The 14850-nt window shown below is 39.8% G+C and overlaps 1 protein-coding gene across 1 annotated transcript; it reads left to right on the top strand.

The window, feature by feature from the left end:
* Window positions 1–7481: 7481 nt before the first annotated feature.
* On the top strand, window positions 7482–14357 carry LOC104098421 (cell division control protein 2 homolog A-like). The gene is made up of 9 exons (XM_009605146.4): window positions 7482–7622; window positions 8674–8704; window positions 8789–8973; window positions 11272–11392; window positions 11636–11809; window positions 12202–12365; window positions 13066–13153; window positions 13257–13310; window positions 13957–14357. The coding sequence occupies exons 2-9, from the start codon at window positions 8696–8698 to the stop codon at window positions 14044–14046; spliced, it is 885 nt and encodes a 294-aa protein (XP_009603441.1). The 5' UTR covers window positions 7482–7622; window positions 8674–8695; the 3' UTR covers window positions 14047–14357.
* The last annotated feature ends 493 nt before the right edge of the window (window positions 14358–14850 follow it).

The raw sequence follows: 14850 nt of genomic DNA, 5'->3' as shown, positions 1-14850 counted from the left end.
CGGCCAGGCAAGCGCATGAGCGGATTTTGGTTAGGCAGAGCTGGGATCGCAAATGTGGTCATTTTTCCGCAGAAGCGGAATCGCACTTGCGGAGGGGGCAACGTAGAAGTGAGGGCGCAGATGCACAACAGGCACCACATATGCGGCATGCGACCTGGCCTGGGTTCTCGCAGGTGCGAGATTGAAACCGCAGAAGCGGCTGTCGCATAAGTGACCAGGGAACCACAGATGTCACGACCCAGAATCCACTAAAGGTCGTGATGGCGCCTAACACCGCCGTCACGCAAGCCAACGGTGATTGATCAACTTGTTTACTCATTTTATTACTTTGAAATCATAATTTTCATTAATTAAATAGTATAAAATAGAATTTACAGGGTAAATAATAATATTTACACGAATTTCAATAATGAACAACCCGTAGGAACCCCCAAAACCTAGTGTCACAAGTATACGAGCATCCACTAGGAAATATAACAAAATACAACATTTGTATGTAATACCAATTAGACAAGAGAATATAATTAACTCTGATGGAGACTCTGGAGACTGCGGATCATAACATGGAATGCAGCTCACAGTAAAGTCCCCGCAATAGTCGCGCCTTTACGCCCCAAAGACTACCAGACATATATGTACCTGCACAGTAAGTGCAACAAGTGTAGCATGAGTACGTAAATCAATGCGTACCCAGTAAGTATCTAGCCTAATCCCAGAGAACTAGTGACGAGGGGTCGACATCGACACTTACTAGTGGTCCAATTAGAAAGATACAGTAGAAGTATACAGATGTGAGGCAGAGTAAATAAACGAAATAACAAGTATAAATACGTGGTAAAATCATACTCTCAGCTAGTAGTTACCTCCTCAATCGGAGTATATATATAATGGACCTCACCAGATATGTCGTCACAATTCAAATCAGGAAAACTCACAGATATACTGGCTTCTTTCCAAATATTACGCACGATTTCATAAGGGTATTTTACAGAAATGCCGAGGTGTACGGCCCGATCCCATCATAATGTGTGCACTGCCGAGGGTCGAACGACACGAACCATAGATACATCTTTACATTGCTGAGGCGAGCGACCCACTCCCTTGAGAGTGTGATACATAATCTTGCCAAGGCGAACGACCCGATCCCATCATAATGTGCATGCTACCGAGGGTCGAACAGCTCGAACCATAGATATATCTATTATACTGCCGAAGCGAATGGCCCGATCCCATTAGAATAAGAAGCTTTAATGGGTCCTTGACCCTACTCACGAATATACGTGTGAGATATAAATTTTTAAGGAAAACGCATAGCACGAGAAAGTTTGTAAGAGGAGTACAATTATTCCGCAACTAATCATGAAGCCCGTCAAATCTCTACAATAGCAAGTCTATCACTCTACGCAAATCTAATCTCAAGTCGTAACGTAAAATAAAAGAATTTAATATGCAATGGACAAATTAAATAGTACAGTTATAGCATGGCGGGAACCTAAGTCTACCCGGACATAACATGAATCAAGCTACGCACGGACTCTCGTTACCTCGTGCGTACGTAGCCCCCGCAACAAGTAGCACATAACAAATACATAACCTAGGGGTAGTTTCCCCTTCACAGAGTTAGACATGAGACTTACCTCGCTCCGAAGTTCCATAATCGACTCTGACGCCACTCCAACAACTCAAATCGATGCTTGTCTCTCCAAAACTAGTCAAATAATATGCAAATCCATAAATATATACCCCATTACCCATAATTAATCAATTTATAACAATCCCAACTCCACTCGAAAAGTGGATAAAGTCAAACCATCGGGCCCACGTGCCTGGATTTCAAACGTTTTCGAAGATAATCATTACCCATAACACCACGAACTCAAATACATAATCTATTCTTAATTCCGTATCCGATTTTGTGATCAAAATCCAAAAATACCAAATTCTAGGTTTTCTACCAAAATCCCACAATTTCTATAATTTTTCATGCATTTACCAGCCCACATTCATATATTTAACTTAGAACTTGTAGAAATTACTTACCTCATGATTGGCGATGAAAATGACGCTCCAAATCTCTCCAAGGCCGGCTCCCATGGAATAAATGAAATGAAAATGAGCCAAACCCTCTCACTTAAACAAGCCCTCTGCCCAGCGATCATCGCACCTGCGGCCAAAAGTTCCGCTTCTGCAGTCCCCCCTTCAGCCCTCCTGCCTTTGTATTTGCTCACCAAACTCCGCCTCTGCGGAGTCGCACCTGCGACCAAGGATTCGCTTCTGCGGAAACAACGAACCCACACCCCCTCGTACCTGCGTACCCCTTTCCCGCATCTGTGATCTCGTAGGTGCGGCACAAACCTCGCACAGGCGCATCCAACCATCCTCACTCCCTACCGCTTCTGTGACCCCTGGGCCTCTTCTGCGGTCTGCATCTGCGGCCATAACCTCGCAGGTGCTATCGCACCAGAAGCCTTAAGCTTCAGCAGTTCCTCCAAGTCCAAACTCGATCCATTTCCAATCTAATTCAAACTTAAGAATTTCTTAAACTTCCAAAATGCCAACCTTCCATAATAGGCGCCAAAATACTCCGGACCACCCGGTACTCAATCTAGAAATACGCCCAAGTCCGAAATCATCATATGAACCTATTAGAAACTTCAAATCCTGATTCCGAGGTCGTTTACTCAAAAGTCAAACCTTAGTCAATTCTTCCAACTTAAAACTTTCAAACTTAGAATTTTCTATCTGAATCAACTCTGAACTTTCCGAAATTCAATTCCGACCACACGTACAAGTCATAATACTTGAAGTGAAACTACGCTAGGACTCAAACCGCTGAACGACACGCTAGATCTCAAAACGACCTATCGGGTCGTTATAGCAGATGCGAGGAAGCGCTGGGCAGACTTGGTTTTATACGGGAATTGGGCCCATTTTCTTTCATTTTCACTTGGTTGGGGCGATTTTTGGAGAGCTTAAAGGGGAGATATTCATTATCTATTGCAAGGTAAGTAATTCCCGCATAATGTAAGTTATTCTATAAGGATTTAACATGAAAATTTATGGAAAATTGTGGGATTTTGAAGAAAATCTAGAATTTGATATTTTTAGATTTTGACCATGAAATTGGACATGGAATTTGGAATAAATTATATATTTGAGTTCGTGGTGTTATGGGTAAAGTTTATCTTTGAAAAAGTTCGAAATCCGGGCACGTGGCCCGAGGGTTGACTTTATTGACTTTTAGAGCGGGGTTGGAGATTGTTATGAATTGATTTATATGCATTGGGGTATATTTTGATTGAGTTACACATTGTTTGACTAGTTTCGGATTGTTTGGCTTGAATTGAAGAGTTAGAGAGGCGTTGGAGCCGGTTATGGAACTTCGGAGCGAGGTAAGTCTCCTCTCTAACCTTGTGAGGGGGAAACTACCCCCTAGGTGATGTAATTGCTATGTGATACTAGTTGTGGGTGCTACGTACGCACCAGGTGACGAGAGTCCGTACGTAGCTAAAGCATGTTTATGTCTGGGTAGACTTAGGACCTTATCATGTAATATTTGAATTATTTGAACTCATTCGGCTAGGTTAATTACTTGAACTTATAATTGAAATTGATTTAGAAATAAATATATGTATACTAGGCCGAGCCTTATCACCTTGAGTTATTGGCTAGTTATTTGAGAAATGGTAAAGATTATATTCACTTTGTGCTCATGTACTGTATTGTAAGCACGTGTCTCGTGATTCGATAACTTTCTTCCTTTCTTGTGGAGCGGGCCGAACGCCTCGACAGTATAATAGATGCATCTATGGTTCGTGTCGCTCGACCCTCGATTGTGTACACATTATTCTGGATCGAGCTGAACAACCTCTGCATAATCGTGCATTATATCGCTTGTAGTCCGAACATTCACGAGATTATCCTTTCACTGATGCCCTGCATTTTACATGGTATTCCTTATCTGGTTGTTACTGGTACTTGATACATCTAAGTTGATGAGGTAGAACACAAGACTGAGAAATTCATATTTTAAAAGAAATATTTGGAAGATTAGGTAACTTACAGATTTATCCTATTATGGTTGTGTGCTACACATATGCTTATTGTTTTATTATATTGCTTGCTGGACCTCTAGTAAGTATCGATGTCGACCCCTCGTCACTACTTCTCCGGGGTTAGGCTAGATACTTACTAGGTATGCGTTAATTTACGTACTCATGTTGCACTTCTGTACTAAATGTACAGGATCTGACAGGTTCATTTGGTGATCATTTTGGCACATAGGCGCACCTGTTGAAGAGACTTTATGTGTGTTGTATTCCAGGTTACGCATCACAGTCCATGTAGTCTCCATCGTACTATTTATTTTATCTTGTCTCATTTACATCCTAGACAGATGTTTTATTATTATTGTACTCCCTAGTAAATACGCATGCACTTGTGATACCATATTTTGGGATATACTGGTTGATGCTTACGGTTCTGTATATTATCATCGCCTTTTATTTTTTCTTATAAACTACAAATTTTGTACGTCCCCGTGGATTTAAAAGTGTAAATTCCCTTCCTTATTAAAATTTATGATTTCAAAATTAATAAACTGAATAATTGAATTGATCAATCACTGTTGTCTTACTTGACGACGGCGTTAGGCACCATCATGACCTGTAGTGGGATTTTGGGTCGTGACAGTAAGAGAGCAAATTGTGAAAAAAATGAAGAAGAAGGGGGGCTATTTATAGTTTTTAAAAGGTTAAAATTATAATTTATCAATTATTAGGGGTGGGGGGACTATTTTCTTAAGGGGGTAGGCCGAAATGGCCAAATTTGCAAAAAATGGTCATTTTCTAACGGTCATTTTTGAATTTGACCGTTGGCAACAGTCAAAAAATTTTAAAAAAAAAATCAACGGTAACTAGGTTGGACCGGGTTGTAGCCCGGTAAAAACTCGGTAGTGGGTAACCGGTCTAACCGGGTTCCGGGGCACCGGTTACCAAAATATGTTCATTCCCGTCCGGCTCCCCGCCAACCCTCCCCAAACCGTCCCACCCCCCTAGCGTACCGGTCTGAACCGGGTCGAACGGGGCTATCAGTGGGTTGGCCTGACCCGATTAACATGTATAGTAATTGTGCCCCAAATTCCCGTGGTCAAGAGATCGGGGAGGAGAAGCACCCCCTCTCAAACGTCTGTTGCCGGTGGAGAAGACATAGTGGGTGTTGGTGACGAAGGTGTAGATGGTGTAAAGGGGCGTGAAGTTGTTGGCGTTGAAGGTTGAGAAGCAGCTGCAGCGGGAGCAACATTGATTATTGGTTGCTCAGTATTCGAAGGCAGAAGAGGCCCGGGGTCCGAGCTCCTTGGACCAGAAACAGCAACGGGGACAGGATAACGGAAATTAACATTATCTACGAGATCCATCTCGACCTAAAGTGCTTGGGCCTCTTCTACGGTCGAGTTTTTGAAGCACTCCCGGCTGAGCATCCAGTTGAGCTAATGAAGTTATTCTTTTTCTTTTGAGGGAAGCCATTTCATCACTGGCCTCTCCATCTTCCACAACAACCACTGTGGTCGGCTTGGTTGATGTGGCCTTTATTTTCTTATTTTTATCCCCAGCTGAGGAAGAACGTCGCATTTTTGGTTGCTTGTTCCCTGGTTGGGGATTCCGAGAGGAAGCACCTCCACCGAAAGCAGATCCGTAGGCACTATTTCGAGCAAGGGCACTTTGTATCGCCCTCGCGGCCTCCGCGGGGTCAGCCAAAATATCAACCTCGGGGTAGGTGACAGAGCCCTACGGGAGTCCTGAATCAAGCAAAAAATGGAGTTAGCAAAGGTTACTTGTGCTCGTACAAAGACTAAAGGAAGAAGGACTCGGTTTACCATGGTTCTTGGGCTTCCACCCATATTTGGGGACCATTTCCTTCCACCGATAGGTTTTCAGTGTTGTAATATCCAGAATCTTCTGAACCCACTGATCTAGGCCTTGAACTCGTGGTGGTTCCCACCGGGCAGCTGGAATAACAGAGGCAAAAAGGTCAACAATAACGGAAAATAATCTTTTTACGAAGGAAAGAGATGAATAAATTACAAACTTACGAGAGCGGCTCCACGGTTCAAGAAAAGATGGAGTTGTGGCCGGGATGATATTCCTGGTAGCGATGATGACAAATCACTTCATCTATCTAAGGTCACTGTCATCATCCACGCTTGTGAGAAGGGCGTGGTGGCCATGTTTGCTAAAATTTATTACTCCCTCACAGAAGATTTTGGGGGAGTAGAGATTCATCATATGTGCCAGGGTTAGGGTTTTCCCATTCTCCGTGCACAACTGGCGTAGGCAAGCCACCGTTATCTATATAGATGGGCCTACTTATGCCAAGAAGACATGGTACCGGTGGCAAAACTCCAAAATCACGGGGTCGAGCCCTTTGCTCGTCCCCAAGGAAAACAGACCCAAGGTGAAGGGATATGTATAGACATACGTAAAACCTTCCTTGGTGAAGGTAACCCACTCTATCACATCCGGAGCAAGGATATCAAGGTTTGGGCAGTTGCAGTCCTCCTTCATAGCAGGAATACTAGAAGGGCGAATAGAGGAAGGGTACCTGCTAACGACCCAAGTCCGTAGGGACACGGATGGAAATTTCTCTTGGAAGTCATTGGCATTGCTCATGTATTTGGGTATGATGGTGCTTACCGTGGGAAGCTCAGAATCAACGTCAGCCTCTTTGTCTTTGTTTCTCTTCGGGCCTCCACCGAAGAGAAGACCAGAGTTTCAATAGAGGAAGCCTTGGTAGTAAAAAAGGTGGTAAAGTTTTTTAGTGAAAGTTAGAGAAGATGAAAGTTTTCTAAGTAGGAGGAGGTTGAATGTAGAGAAAATGATAAACTTATGAAAGTTTTGGAGGTGAAAGAGGTAAAGTGATGAGTATAAGTAAAGATATAGACGGCAAAAATCGTGATCATGATTACCTCGAGAACCGACAAAAATATTATTGAATCATAGGGCAACACGTGTTCGGTATATCAAATGCAAGAAGACGTGCGTCTTTTTAAGTGTCTGAGACTGTTCATAAGATTTTCCGCTAAGAAAGAAGAAAATATATATCTATGTTATATCTAAAGTGAAGTAGTATCAAAATATTAAATTGATTGACAAGTTAATAAAAAGTCACATTAGTAAATGTATAGTACTAAGTACTTGCTAATTTAATAAAGAATAAATAAGGAACAAACAATTTATTTGATTACTATATAATGTGTATCCTTTAATTTTGTATAAATTTTATTATATTTGTGCACACTATATTAAATAATAAAATAACAACTAAAAGTTATTAAAATAATATGATATAATAAATCATAATTTTATAAGATTAATATTCTATTAAATTGTGATTGTAACATTAGTATAGTTCAAAACACACATTCAAATTAATTTGAGGTAGAATATGCTCGGTGAAATATCCTTTTTCTGCTCCCGCTAACAAAGTAAAGCTGACTGTAAGTCCACTAAAAAGTGTTCCCAGTGGTACATCTACAGTTACCCCGTCTCAGCCAGTGCTACTGCGACTTCTCATCTCCAATTCTGCGCATCACAACGCTGATTTCGTCCTCTCTTCCTATTCAGGTGAGTCACAATTGTTTCCCCTCTTTACCCCTACTCACATTTTCCAAATTACATCTCCTTTTTGTGTTAATTTCCAAAAAATTGGAGTTACTTGCTGCTGATAGCTGTGCCTGTTGATTCTCGGGGGGGGGGGGGGGGGGTGGAGTTGGGGTTTTTAGAGCTGATTATCTATTTAAGTAAAGTGGAGATCTCTATTTTGATTTGTAATATATGTTAAGATGGTTTTCTAGTGGAACATTAATTGGTGTTGCTTGAATTGAAATGGCTGGCTAGACACCAAAGTATGAAATGAGTGCAAAATATTTTTCCTCTTTATTTTATAACTGCAAGTATTATCCGGTAGTATTCAGTTTTTTCTGTGAATATGCCATTTGAAAATCTTGCTCGGTTCTGCATTGAATTTAAAATGTACTAAAATGTTTCTCCTTAGTGTAGTGTACATGGTCTTTGGGTATTTTTCACTTGTTGTCAATTGTTATTACTATTATTTTTTGATAACCAAGAATCCCGAGTTGCTGACAACCCCAATTAGCCCACATGTTTGAAATTCAGGAGAGTAGGCCCTGTCCCTCTACTTTGCTCCCACTTAAATTCCAGGCTTCACAACAGTGGAAGTTTTTGTTGAAGTGTGTGACTATCTCATTTAAGAGTTTAAGCTATTAGAGAGAATACACATTTAATTACTTAATCGTCTTCAACATACCCCCTCACATGCGGGCTTTATTCATTTTCCCGAGCTAAACACGTGAAAATTCTTTGTAATAATAGGTGGCGGTGAGACTTGAACCCAGGACCTATCTGCCGTTATACCATGTTAAAGTGTGTGACCTCTATCTAAAAGTTGAAGCTATTAAAGAGAACTCACTTTTAACTATTTAATTATGTTTTCAACAGTTTCAAACTGAACGCTAATCCAAATTTAAAAGAATAGGACAACAGTTACTGCTCTTGATCATAGTCAAAAAGACGTAAAAGATATCCTTGACAAATTCTTTCTTACTACCTCTTTTCATCTGAGTTACTCTTTTGTTCCTCTTGCTTTGCCTTTCAGGAGTCCGTCCAGCTTGACCTAGATGGACCAGGTAAATGAGTTCTCATCTGTATTATTAGTTTCTTTTTGTTTTACCTGATGCTTATTTGGATAGTGATATTGGGGGTAATTGCAGTATGAAAAAGTCGAAAAGATTGGTGAAGGAACTTATGGTGTAGTATACAAAGCTCGTGATCGTGTAACAAATGAAACTATTGCACTGAAGAAAATTCGGCTGGAGCAGGAAGATGAGGGTGTGCCGAGCACGGCTATTAGAGAGATCTCCCTCTTGAAAGAGATGCAGCATGTAAACATCGTGAGGTATACTGTAGATATATGGTCTTTGTATACTACTTATGAAATGATTACATATGGATGCGATTGCAGTGAGAGTGATTGAGGCTGTATTTTCTATTTCCTGTGGTTATTCGATAAATGTACTGTAGATTATATGGTTTATGCATACTTCTAATTCCCCTCCATATCAGTTCACGCAGGGCCTTTGCTATTATAGTATCTTGGCAACAGTAAACTATTAATTTGCTCTCTAGCGTTGTCCGTCTTCCTTTTACTCCTTGCTCCGCTGTAGAAGAATCATTTTTGAGTATCAAGCTTCTGAAATTCTACTATATGGAGTCCATATGTGGAAGATGTTTTTCCTTCTACCCTGGGGATTGGGGCAGGATTTAACTGAACATATTTACTGCTTCGGAGGCTTCTCATGGGATGTACCAGTTCTTACTGTGGAAAACTCGACCCCTTTATATTCTGCGCTTCTTCAAGTCTATTTGGGATGCATAAGGGCTGTTACCGTTATGGATATAGACCTATATTTTGATACATCTTGTAGTAGGGATGATAAAACCATATCATTACTTAGATTCTGGATAATTGGAAACTTCAACAACTAAACGTTTTAGATTGAATTACTATAAAAGTTATGCATCTATGTAATGCAAGCTTGTTTCCATATATATGCGTGTTAGATTGCACCCAAGGTTGTGATCAATGAAGTGGGTTGAGAACCGGGAGGTCTTAAGTTCAAATCTCTGCGGAAGCAAAAAACACTAGGTGATTTCTTCCCATCTGTCCGAACCTTGATGGATAGAGTTACCCGGTACTTGTGCTAGTGGGAGATAGCATCTACCCCGTGGAATTAGTCGAGTGCGGGCAATTTGGCTTGGACACCATGGTTATATATATATATATATATATATATATATATATATATAGAGAGAGAGAGAGAGAGAGAGAGAGAGAGAGAGATACATTTAGGGTTGTGCAATAATTTGTAACTTTTGCTGGAGGTGGAATGGTTAGAGACAATTTGTAATTTAAGGAACCTATTAATCATTCCTTGGTTTGAAAGTATAAAGTTCTTTTAGAACTATTTAAGCTCATAGTAGCTAGAAGATGAGACCACCCCAAGGGTGTGGCCTAGTGGTCAATGAAGTGGGGTAAGAACCATGGTCTCAGGTTCACATCCCAGCGGAGGATTTCTTCCCATATGTCAAAGCCTTGGTGGACAAAATTACCTAGTACCTGTTGCTAGTGGGAGGTAGCTGATATCCTATGGAATTAGTTGAGGTGCGCGCAAGCTGGCCCGGGCATAAAAAAAAGTAGCCAAAATTCGAGACATCTTCTGAACTTCCCATCTATTGTTTGTATGAGCTAGCTGGCGGACCTACTTATTGACTAGTGGGTGCGTGAGCACCCATTGTTTTTTACCCAAGCACTAGGTTTTATATAAGGAACGAGTATTAACATACAAGTAGATTGACCAAGCACCTCTTCCATGACTAGCAACAATTCAATACTCAAGATTAAAGGCCGTTGAGCACTCACAACTGAAAGTTCTAGGTTCGCCACTGGATTTAGGGGATGACGAATTCGACTTCTAAGCACACATCAGATAGCCACACCTATGTCCATGTAACAAAAATACTCACAGCTGGTGAGGGGTGATCATTCCTTTAGCCACTCCTCGGACATGTGCACTCACAAAATCTAAAGCACAAGTAGCACGGAAGGAGCTTGCGAGTTAGTAAGGTTGAAACCTTGAGCAAAAGATAGGCAGCATATATTGATGCTAACCTTTGAACGACTATGGCGCTATGGTCGTCATCCAGGAGGACTCAATTGTGTTTGACGGCAACACGAGATGATGTGAATCTCACATGGATGAGCATCTTGGATGCAAGGAAGTGTGCATTCTTTTCCCAAATTTGTTTTGGACATGATCATGGGCACTGAATTATACTGAAAAGACCTAACATAGAGTTGGTTGGTTTGTGTTCAATGGGATCATGAGTATAGCACTGAATAATTGTGTCATTACAATATGTAGAGTTTGCCAATGACATTTGCAATGTGTGAGGTGCGCATGTAGTATTATATGAAGAGATTTGCGCCCTTATGGGGTTAGTGAGTTCAGGAGGGCTGCTTTCTTTTTTTTTTTTTTTTTTTTTGGCTGATTGAGTCAAAAGGAATTGAAGACTAGAGAGCAGATCCTAACGTGTACATATTTGTAACTTGGATGCCAGTATCGAAATTTTCTTTTATCGATGGGAAAGCTACTTTTGAATTTTGTAAGAAGGTTTTCTTCTTATCTGGTTACAGGTTGCAAGATGTGGTGCACAGTGAGAAGCGATTATATCTAGTCTTTGAATATCTCGACTTGGATTTGAAGAAGCATATGGATTCATGTCCAGAGTTCTCTAAGGATCCACGTCTTGTAAAAGTGAGTAAAAACTGGATGATCATTTGGAGGTGTTCTCATTATGTGTTATCTGCTTGATGAATTGTGTAACTCTACTTAACATCTTTGTGGAAGAGGGAGGGAGAGGCACCCTGACCATAAATACTTAAATTTAAGATTGTTTGATTATGTGAATAGAGAAAGTATCACTATCTAATGATTTTTCCCAAGTTCACAGGCTTCTTGTTCACCGTCATCAATTAAGCAATCTCTCCTATTCTGCAGATGTTTTTGTATCAAATACTCCGTGGTATTGCTTATTGTCATTCTCATAGAGTTCTTCACCGAGATCTGAAGCCTCAGAACTTGCTGATAGATAAGCGTACGAATGCTTTAAAGCTTGCAGACTTTGGATTGGCTAGAGCTTTTGGTATTCCTGTCAGAGCTTTCACTCATGAGGTATGCACATAGTGTTTAGCTCTCTGAAACTCTCATTGTGCCTTCTCTTAAATTTTCACTGTTGTCTAATGTTCCATAGGAGTTAGGACAGACGAGAAAAAAGTTATGAGCTGTAAGCATAAACTTTTCTTACATCTAATGTCTTTCTTCAAGATATGATACATAATATCTATACGAACAACTTTTTCTCTTCAGAGTTTTCTTTACTTGTTATAACTTAAGTTGACTGTTAGTTGATAAAGATAAAGAGCTTGATCAGGGGTCTGTCCCCAATCATTTAAGATACTCTTTTATCTTTTGTACTTCCTGCTCTAACCCATCATTAATTGGACCAAGGATATCTATCTAACTGTTGTTTTATTGGCTCTTTAATAGTTAATTTTTTGGTTCAGGTGGTGACCTTATGGTACAGGGCACCAGAAATACTGCTAGGAGCACGCAACTACTCTACTCCTGTTGATGTTTGGTCAGTTGGCTGCATATTTGCTGAGATGGTGAACCAGCGGCCCCTGTTTCCGGGTGACTCCGAGATTGACGAACTTTTCAAGATTTTCAGGTTTTAATATACATAACAAATTTTTTTGTTACCTTTCTCAGAAAAAGTGTTCATAACCAATTCTTACTGATAAGAAAAATATGCATCACTACTTCTTTCATGAAAGCATTATTTCTTATGAAAAGAACATATCCAAAAATACTTTGATAATGGAAGTGTTTCTCCTTGTCTAAAAATTCCCTTCTCATCCTTGTAACGACCCTTCTTAGAAAAAAAAATAGGCATGGAACATCCTTCTGGCCTCTGTTATGCATCACGATCAAAATAATTAGGACTCAAAAAGCAGGCAAAATGTAGGGTGCATGGGCAAGACTCATGGTTCAGAATACTGTAAACTTCACTGTCGGATGGCCTGTGATGTCAATTTCCTCATGCTGATATGCGTATCAAATAATTTATTCTATTAACTTTCCATATCAATTTTTTTTTATTCTATTTACTTACCCTTCTAGGGGGGATAAGGAGGTTCATATGTTGGTCCTTGTAAAAGAAAAAGAAGGTTCATATATTGGCTTCATGAAGTTTATGACCGAAATGTCAGTGTTAACATGTTCTATATTAATTTCATCAAACTGTATAAAGCATATGCTAGACCGAGGTTTCTTGAATCAAGGAATGTCAGCATTTTATTTCCTTGTACTTCATGATTGTTGAATATTTCCAATGATGTCATGATTCTCTACTTTTTCCGTCTATGAAGAGTAATAGGTACTCCAAATGAGGATACATGGCCTGGAGTGACTTCTCTGCCTGATTATAAATCTGCTTTCCCAAAATGGCCACCTAAGGTAATTTAGGTTTCTCTGTGGTTTCTTTCCTAACAATTTGACTCCTGCTAGACTGAGGATAACATCGTACGGATTATTTAAATGGTACCCTTTGAACTTGCAGGACTTGGCAACTGTAGTCCCAAATCTTGATGCACCAGGTCTTGATCTCATTGGTGTAAGTTACGTTATAAATGATATCTGTATCTTATGAACATGAAAGTTAATAATGTCTTGAATGAAGCTCCAGCTTTTGCGATTGATTCCTAATGAGAAAGATATTTTAGTGAAAGACATAAAAAGCATCTACAATTAACTGCTATGTGAATCTCTGCCTGTGAAATTGCAACATCAGTGGACAGTTGAAGGACATTGAACCATTAACAGCAGCAAAAGACTGACAATTAGTTTTCTTAAAGAAAAAGGGTGTTCCAATTGTTGTGCTTGTGTTACATGTTTTTCTTTTTAATTGGTTCATGATCTGCATTCTTATACTTTTTTCAGTCTCTTTAGTCTTGTTTCCTTTCTTTGCGTGTCTCTTTTCTTTTCCTTCTGATTTTCCCTTTTTATTTGGAGGACGTCGGGAGGTGGGTTGTTATGACGCAGTTTGTTTCTATGCGCATTAGAAATTTTCATGTTTTCAATTCAATTAATTACTTCGGAACTTCTCTTTTCATTAGGATTATGAGTAGGTCTTTACGTGTGGACAATGAGTAGTGTTTGATGACCAGATGATATGATATGATATGATATTTTAGACTTCAATCTATTGCGCTGATCTATGTGGTCCAATTACTCAATGTCCTGGCTTATTGATGTTTCAGAAAATGCTTTGCCTGGATCCCAGCAAGAGAATCACTGCCCGGAGCGCCCTTGAGCATGACTACTTCAAAGATATTGGTTTTGTTCCGTGATTCTTTGTACCTTCATCCCGAGTGTTGATGTATATTTGGGTGTGTTATCTACAAGGTTTTGTTCTTAATTTGTGCAATCTTTAGGCTTTCCATTCCTTTTTTTTTTCTTCTAATTATATTTTCCTCCAAAGTGATCCAGTCCTTATTAGAGTGGTCCTGGCACAGCCTTCATGAATATTCTTGTTCCAGTTTCGGTGTACCATGGACATGTTGAAGCATAGTTTCAGTGCAATTTCCTTTTGGTTGTATTTTGTGGTTCTGGATACTGTTTTGTTACATTAATTTTATTTTGGGGTGCTATTAATGTTGTCTATAGTTCTCTCTGGGATTAAACTGACTTTATTTACTGGAGTCTTTGGTTATCCCAAAGCGTCATTCCTGAGAATGCAAGCTAATATTGCTCAAGAGCACTCTCACAATTAGGGTAGGAGGTCGTTATCAAATATAATTACTCAACGTCAGTCATCACCGATCCACCAAGAAGCAATACTAAGGAATTGAGGCACTGGGATTCTAACTAGTAATTAAATGCAATTAAGAAAAAGAAGCACTTAATTACTAAAAGCAAACGAGTAAAGGCTAAGAATTAAACAAGGATCACTTGACGATAACTTAATGAAAAAAACAACTATGATAAAAGAGGCACTGGGATTCTAAATATGTCCAAATTGGAGTATACAAAAACGGAAGAAGCAGCAGAGACAACTTCACTAAAACCTTAACCAAGTATTAAGTCCAGATGAACACAAACTTGGGTGAGCACAAAAAATGGAAGACCTTGCTGGTTCATAACAATGATTAGTG

Source organism: Nicotiana tomentosiformis, chromosome 12 (assembly GCF_000390325.3).
Source record: "Nicotiana tomentosiformis chromosome 12, ASM39032v3, whole genome shotgun sequence".
Classification (NCBI taxonomy): domain Eukaryota; kingdom Viridiplantae; phylum Streptophyta; class Magnoliopsida; order Solanales; family Solanaceae; genus Nicotiana; species Nicotiana tomentosiformis.
The sequence above is the reverse complement of the archived record's forward strand: the minus strand, read 5'-3'. Positions and strand labels throughout refer to the sequence as shown.

Bases quoted from the DNA above. Each gene is read 5' to 3' on its own strand.
- LOC104098421 (XM_009605146.4), top strand. The intron at 8,974-11,271 runs GTATACTGTAGA...ATCTGGTTACAG, and splicing joins CAGCATGTAAACATCGTGAG to GTTGCAAGATGTGGTGCACA. The intron at 11,393-11,635 runs GTGAGTAAAAAC...CCTATTCTGCAG, and splicing joins AGGATCCACGTCTTGTAAAA to ATGTTTTTGTATCAAATACT.